At 41.2% G+C, this 7,676-nt stretch overlaps 1 protein-coding gene across 1 annotated transcript; it reads right to left on the bottom strand.

The window, feature by feature from the left end:
* Window positions 1-694: 694 nt before the first annotated feature.
* On the bottom strand, window positions 695-5,703 carry prorsd1 (prolyl-tRNA synthetase domain containing 1). Its single transcript, XM_079559989.1, has 4 exons — window positions 5,487-5,703; window positions 2,860-2,985; window positions 2,380-2,469; window positions 695-1,098 (listed from the first exon to the last, which is right to left on the bottom strand). The coding sequence occupies exons 1-4, from the start codon at window positions 5,649-5,651 to the stop codon at window positions 886-888; spliced, it is 594 nt and encodes a 197-aa protein (XP_079416115.1). The 5' UTR covers window positions 5,652-5,703; the 3' UTR covers window positions 695-885.
* Between the last annotated feature and the right edge of the window lie 1,973 nt (window positions 5,704-7,676).

The following is a 7,676-nucleotide window of genomic DNA, read 5'->3' as shown; positions in this document are numbered from 1 at the left end:
ACTCACGGCGGAAAAAGAATATTTTACTCACGTGTACAAGATAACATTAATCAAGTAGAAGTCAAAAGCACTGTGTACTTTCCCAAGAAGTACAGTTACATGTACTTGAACTAGAGTAAGTGCAGATATGGTCATTACTTATGTATTGTTTAGGGATCTGTATTGTTTTGACTTGAGTGTTTATTTTATTGGAACCGTTCTACTTTTACTCCACTAGGTAAAGTAACACTTTAAATTCCTCTACATATCCATATGGTTCCGCAGTAAAAAAAAAAAAAAGTGTACATTTGAAAGCGGGTTTGGAGTTGTTTTTGAAGCAACACTTTCAAATGATTTGTACCTTCAACTTTGAATATTTCCTACAGTAATTACTTCAGAACTATAACACTGAGATAATAACATCAAACACGTCATCGTGGTCTTTGTAGGTTAGCAAATGCCAAATTGATCTAAAACCGCTGAAACAAAACATCCACAGTTTTACTTTCTGATTAGCAAGTGATCTCACAGTAAGCCCCTCCCACGCCCCTCCTCTTGCTCCCCTTGGCTGTGCAGCAGTTTCACTGGAGAAGACCCAACGACTACTCAAAGGTGTGCGAGTGGATCGAAAAACAATGGCAGGCATGTTTTTGATGAGAACAATATTGTAACATAAAAAGGTCTAATATAAGACAGATTCTAATATAAGGCAACATTTACTTGTATTGGACTTATATTCAACCACTAGTGTCTGTACTTCAACTCAAGTAATGAAATGAAGTACTTCAAGAACCATCCGCCGCTGCTGTTCAGTGAGGTCTGTGTGCGCTGCATATTTACTTTTGCCCTTATCTCTCCAGCTGAAGTCTGTTTTGGCGCATTCGCTCGGTGCTAAGAGTCCAGGTCCTAGTCAAAGCTCTGCAGGATGGGCTCGTGTCCGGTCTCCCTGAGGAAGCGCAGCAGGTCCTCTGGCTTCAGCCCCATGCTGGCAGCGTTGGTCATGGGGTGGAAGTAGACCATCTCGTGTCCCCCCTCCACCAGATCCTGGTCCAGGACGAACTTTACGCTCTTCTCCCGGTCGAAGAGGAGAGAGAGGGCCGTGGCGCAGCCCTGGCCCACCTGCACATGGGGAAAAAAACTGATAATCTACGTACATTCAGCTTTTTCAGGCTTTACAGTCAATACCTTAGCCTCAGAGGCTACATTAACAGTGTTAGCATTAACTTCAACTCTGTCTTGCTATGAACGTCGACTGAGACGAGCTTCTAATTAACTCAAGATGTGTGGTAGGGTCTGTAAGAGCTAGAAATAGATTTAGGAAACACCTGAGACTTAACTCGACTACCTACGACTAACACGGTTTAATTCAGAAGAAACGACTTTAATGCACTTTCCAATCTCACCTTTCATGAATGTCAGGCAGCATTATCACCTTTGGACACGTAAAGAAAGACTTATATCCCATTACCTACAAAAGCGTATTGTCTAAAGTCTATTGATTAATCATGATTGCAGGAGTTCATTATATAAGACTATGTCAACATACCATAGCAGGGTTTATACCAAATACAACATTTTAACGCCACAAATGCAGAAACAAAGAAAAGAAATGAATGAAACGAATTTCTTAAAAGTGCATTATGCAACTTTTTAAGCGGAAAAAGTTTTTTTCCCCATAAAAAAATGCATAATGCATCTTTAAAAGGACTAGATGCAAGTTGGTCATTTTGTACTCACTACTGCCACCTCAGGTCTTACGTGCAACTGCAATCTCTATATTAAGCTTGTGCACGACAGCACTTCAGACCCGAATGAACAACTTTTTGAGTGACAGTGCAGGATTTTAGAGTCCCTTTAAGGCCTTGATTTTGACAAAATTCATGTAATGACTTTTACTGCTTTTAAATGCCAAGTGGAAACCCTGCATAACGCTATCCTACCAACTTGTGCTACAACTGACAGGCAAATAATAAGTTATACTTTATTAATCTCTGTAGAGAAATTTGTTCTCTGCATTTGACCCATCCTCAATGTTGCTGGGGCGACCCTCTAGGAGCAGTGAGCTGCCAGCGTGGGCCGGCGCTCGGGGACCCATCTTCATGATGTGGAGCCAGGCTGGTGGTGAGAAACACCTGGCTGGAGGATTAACCTGTTACACATGTTTTTATAGCCAACCACTAACCTACACAGACATGGGGAGAACATGCAAACTCCAAAAATACAAAATACAAAAACACCTGACTTTAAAGGCTGACTATAACAACATCAAATCGAAGTCATACATTCAAATATGTATACTCATCTTTCACTAAACTTCAAGACAAGCACAAACAAGCAATATGTCTACAGTATTTCACGCTGCGACTTCAGCTTACACCCCCCCAGTGACCTGTCTCTCACCTTGAGCTTTTCCACCATGACTGCTTCGTCTGCAAAGCGCAAATTACCGCTGCCAACTCCCAGCTTCTTCGCAAGGTCGTTGAGGTTCACCTGAGGAGAGCCCGGACACAAAAACACGAGATATGTACTTTACAAAGTTAGCCGTGCTACGTTATTAACTGCCGACTTGAAAATGAATGTCAATGTGCAATGTCACGGTCAAAATGAAACATCCCCTTCGCTTCTAATCAACACTTGAGCGCGCAGCAGCGTTCCCTTCACCCCAGGACCTCCTCTTTGTGACTGCTGATGAGCTCGCTTTGTCTTTGCCAGATTATGTGACACTTTTCCCCGAGTTGAAACTTGACTTCTGTGCTGTTCTGTCGGTCGCTGTAAGTTTTAAGGATATCTAACAAAGCACGTTCGTCATTACAAAGCTGGAAACCTTCAGAGTTAATTATGCGAATGTAATATTGTAGGACCTTTGTCATGGAGGTATACCTGCCGATCATGTCTAGCAGAGACCAGCCAGAGCCCCTTCTTCTTCTTGTCCTTCAGAAAGAGGTTCTTGGAGACGGCCCCGCTCACCGCCTGCAGGTGTGGCATCATCTCCTCCACCGTGAACACCTGCAGGGACAAGAGAAGCAGCGTCAGGGCAACATGTCAGTGCGTTCCTGTACTTCCTTCACCTACAGAGGGGTTTCAGAACTGGTACCTGTCATCATGAGAAGCAGTTTGCATTAGGGAAAGAGTTTGGGGAAGTTTCCTAACCACTATAAACATGCACAATAGGATCACCTGGACAAGAGGACTGCCCTGAAAAAAAGATTCTTCAGGTGGGGCGCTATGCAAAATCGACTTTTTATTTGAGACAATGCTGTTCTCTCATCAAAAGCAGTTTACCTGGAGCTACATTTCAAGCCACTAGCGCATCTTTGAGTGATTGTTCGATCTTCTCCAGTGGCAGTTCTTTGCATCACAGCGATAGCTCTCAAAAAACTCCTCCTTTGGGAAGGGCTAATGGGGATTTTGTGTTAAAGCAGTACTAAGTAACTCTTGCCCCTAGAGGCCATAAGCGACACTGCAGGTGTCGTAGCATGTTACGGTTTTTTACTCATTAATTGTCTGTTAGAGTAAATACTACGCTGACAGAAAAGACAAAGGGAGAGAGGGATATTGTACATCCAGTTACACAATGGAGATCATTTTTTTCACTCAAACTTGGCTGTAAATACTGTTTAAAGTGGCGCTAGCCCACAGTTAGCTTTGCCCGTTAGTCTGTTAGCTTCTTCTTCGTGATACCATTAGTTTGTATTGAGGCCTCCGGGTCGGAGAAGGGAAAGCTGCAAGTGTGGTTTTCTGGCCAGAGACACCAGAGGGAGATGAAAGACCCCCCAGTCATCCCATTAACCCTTGCATTACCCCCAGAGGGACTATGGAAAGGATTTATTAAGGTAAAAGAATAGTTATTGCTACGGTAATAACTAATGGGGATCTGTAATAAAGATAAAGAAGATAAAGATAAAAGGTAAACAAGTTACTTAGTACTGCTTTAATATCAGGAAGTGAAACTACAGGATACAGTGGGAAAAAAGTATTTGGTCAATTCCCCATGGACTTTCTATTGGATTTCGGCCAAATACTTTTTATCCCCGCTGCATTTGCTGTTTTATTTTAGATTAATATTACATTTTTCTAAAAGACAAAGTGTAACAACAACAAACACCTGCAACAGCAGAATATCCGCTCTTCAATCTCACTTTCCTGATTAAAAAAGGTATGAATAAATAAATAAAAATAACAATCCAATCACAGCAAATTGGATTAAATTCAAAATAGCACACTTTTTTATGTGTAAAAACATGTAGGGATGGGCCAAGATCTCGTGCCACATGATCTCGTGAGATTAAAAAGCGACAAGATTTTTCTGCCCTGAGTAAATGAATACCATGGATTTTGTTTTTCTCTATTTTGCTGCGCTGCATTCAATATACCGACACTCATTGTAGATGGGAATATAAAGGGAATGAGGAGAACATAGTAACTTAATAGTTACCAACCAATGTTTCTATAATATATTGGTTATCACTTTGAAAAAGATTTCTTTAAACTGTTCAGTAAAAGGAAATATTTCATCTTGTTTATTATTACAAATTATGTCAAAATCTCGCCTCATTTCGTTCTTGTGAATCTGGCCTCGTCTCGTGGAATTTGTGTCTCGGCTCACCCCTAGATGCCAGGAAAAAGTGAAATAAATGCTGTTGCTTATATTGTGCCTTCTTTCTTTCTTAGGTTTTGCAGCAATATCGGATAAATATTGTTAGGTGGAGATATATTATGGAGAAGCTTTAACCTCTTCAGCCAGTTCAGCCTCATCCAAGTCTAAAAGCTTCTCGACTAGAGCTCACAGCCTATGGGCCAGTGTAGCGCTTCATAAGACCTGCAAAACTGATCAGAACGTTTTTGTTGCCACTTTGCAATGTGTTTTTGTAGGTTGTTTTTTTTGTAATTTCTTGGTCACTTTATCATTTCATTTTTGTCACCTTTTGATCACTCTTTCTTGATGATTTTTTGTTAGTATGTCTTTAGTTGCGTTGTTGCTCTTCCAGCACCTTTTTGTCGCTCTTTTTTGCCGTGTTTATCTCAGTTTGTCATGTTTTTGTAGTGTTTTTTGTCAGGGTCTATATCATGCTTTTTTGTTGCTTTTTTGACATGTTTTTGTTGCTTCTTTCATTATGTTATTGTTGATTTTCTGGCACGTAAAAATCTGCAAGTATGAGTATATGGAATGGATAATATGTAGGCAGAGGCATAAATGGCTGTGTACCCCAGTACCACTACTTCAAAATAATTGCTAATAAGTAAATGTGTGCTACTGTGTGACTCCAGGAAGAAGATCCAGCGGTCACTTGAGTAAATAATCATGTCTGGCTGTCTGATACTTTATGGAAGGGGCCAATATTGTTTTATCATTTTGTGGCAAAAAAAAAAGAAAAAAAAGACTGGAAATCCACAGGAATGTTCCAGATAATCACGATTAAAAGGGTTAATGCCTCACAGTTGAGCCTACTTGAATGTGAGTACATTGAGTTGAATCAACTTTAGTGAGTCGTTGCAGTGCGCGTTACCGGCGGGTGCTCCACACAGTTGGTCTGGATGTCCAGCCCCCGCAGATACGTCTCCAGTTCGGCTCGCAGCTCCTCGGACATGGCTGTTTGTTGGACAGAAAAGCGCAGGACACGGCGGTGGTGGACGGTGGGGACACGCAGGGAGGATCTCAGCAGCAGTAGCATGAACAGCAGCACGCGACAACACGCAGCAGCTCCACGTACGAGCGCGCACTTCTTCTGCGCGCTGGAGCGGTGTTAGACTGCCATCTGCTGGTGACTAAACAAGGCTCCACATACAGTCAACTTTCAACCATCGTCGTGATAATACAGAAGCAGAGGTGAGTGGAGGTGGAGGCATAGATATATCATATAATAAACCTCTTTATTATATGATATCCATGGGTGGAGGAGCCAAAATATTTACTCAAGTGAGAGTAAAAAGTAGAAAATCAGTGTAAAATAAGTGTAAGTAGCCTATTGAGTAACTGTTGGAGCGAAAAAGTCAGATTCGTGTTTCAGTCGTGACATAAATGATGAGAATCAAAACATGAAATAATGTAAAAATTGCAATATATATAATTCTTTATTTTACCTGTTTTTTTTATTTTTTTTTACCAGGTATAAGTAACAATTATAATGCATAGGTTTTACATAGCGCTGTTCTTGGCATCAAAGACGCTTTACATTGTGCTATTCATTCACTCCATGTTTGGTAATGGTATACTACTATTGACAATATTGTAGCCACAACTGCCCTGGGGTAGACAGATGGAAGCCAGCCAACCAGTCTGCGCCATCGGCCCCTCCGACCACCACCAATCACTCCCTCACTCACTACATTTGCCAGGCGTCCTGGTGTTACCAAACGGTCTCCCATCGAAGTACCGACCAGGCTCTCCCTGCGTAGCTTCCAAGGTCTGACGGGATCGGGCTTAGCAAAGGCGGTATGATGGCCTGGCCACGGTGCATTAGAAAGCAGTGCAGTCAAGGCATAAAACACATTTAATAAAAAACAAACAAGATGTATTGATCCTGGAATATTATAGAAATTTAGTTTTTACTTTGTTTCTATTAAGGCTTTTCTCCCCTCTGTCATAGGTGAATTTATTTGGTAAAAGTGACAGGACAATTAGGACGAGGCACACCAAGAAATAGCAATAGTATAAATCTAGGTCTAGATATGCTCTTAAAACTAAATCAAGTTTGTTCATTATATACTATAGCCTATATGCAAACTCTGTAATAATGCCCTACATAACTAATTGTATTAGTGGACATAGCCTAAAGCGATGAAAAAGCAATGAAGCAATGTAAAAGCGATGAAGATGCAATAAAGAGCAACAAAAAAGCAATGGAAAAAGCAACAAAAATGTGAGAAAAACAGAAACAAAGCAACAAAAACTTTACAATCAGTTTGGAGGTCTTAGCTTTCAAATGAAGTGTTACACTGGCCAATGGCATTGCATTTTAAATTTGGGTAATGCTGAACTGGAGAAAATGCACTGGGATTAAACAGGTTATGTACGTTTTGCGTTGAGCTGCTCATTGGGAGCGTTTTTTTTTTTTTTACTGATGACAACAGTATTGTCCAAAATGCTACGCAGTGTGGCTTTAACCATAGCCAAAGTAACTCATCCAAAGTAATTATTTAAAAAGCTGTTATAACTCCACCCTTGGTTCACTGAGTTTAGTCTACCGTCTCCTGCAATCACCAAGGGTAAAAAAAGTGGGCTTTTACAAAGAGCCAATTGAAACGTCTACACAGGCTCTTTCGAACATCTCATATTATTACTGTCGAGGTACATTTCTATAATCTTTCCTACAGCAGATAACATGGCAAAATCTTTTCAGCTTCGGTCTCTCATTCACAGTGATCACAATGGCCCTGTGAAGGACATGTTGCCATAGACCGACTGTGCACAGCGTTACGAAACAGCCATCTATGGATGCCTAATCTCATCACACTGACCCCGAACATCAGGCGAGTGTGGGAGCTCTTACACCAGATGAACATTAGGACAAGGCCAAAGGGACAGCATTCTTTCACACGGGCTAGTCTGACCTACATAGGCTACGGACGTTATGACCCACAATCAGTGATGTAGAAGGATTTAACCTCGTTTTAGAACTGCGCTATGGATTTGAATGCTATGGACTCATTACATTAGATACATTGGTAGATGGGGTGTTGTTTCCTTGGGCAAGACA

This window comes from Gobius niger (assembly GCF_951799975.1).
Source record: "Gobius niger genome assembly, chromosome: 7".
Classification (NCBI taxonomy): Eukaryota; Metazoa; Chordata; class Actinopteri; order Gobiiformes; family Gobiidae; genus Gobius; species Gobius niger.
Note: the sequence above shows the minus strand (reverse complement) of the source record. Positions and strands in the feature narration are given on the sequence as shown.

What these genes read in the sequence shown, in the direction of transcription:
- prorsd1 (XM_079559989.1), bottom strand. Translation starts at nt 5,651, where the DNA reads ATGCTACTGCTGCTGAGATCCTCCCTGCGTGTCCCCACCGTCCACCAC. An exon ending in ACTGTGTGGAGCACCCGCCG is followed by an intron (nt 2,986 to 5,486) that starts GTAACGCGCACT and finishes TTGTCCCTGCAG; the next exon opens with GTGTTCACGGTGGAGGAGAT. An exon ending in TCATGGTGGAAAAGCTCAAG is followed by an intron (nt 1,099 to 2,379) that starts GTGAGAGACAGG and finishes CCCCATGTGCAG; the next exon opens with GTGGGCCAGGGCTGCGCCAC.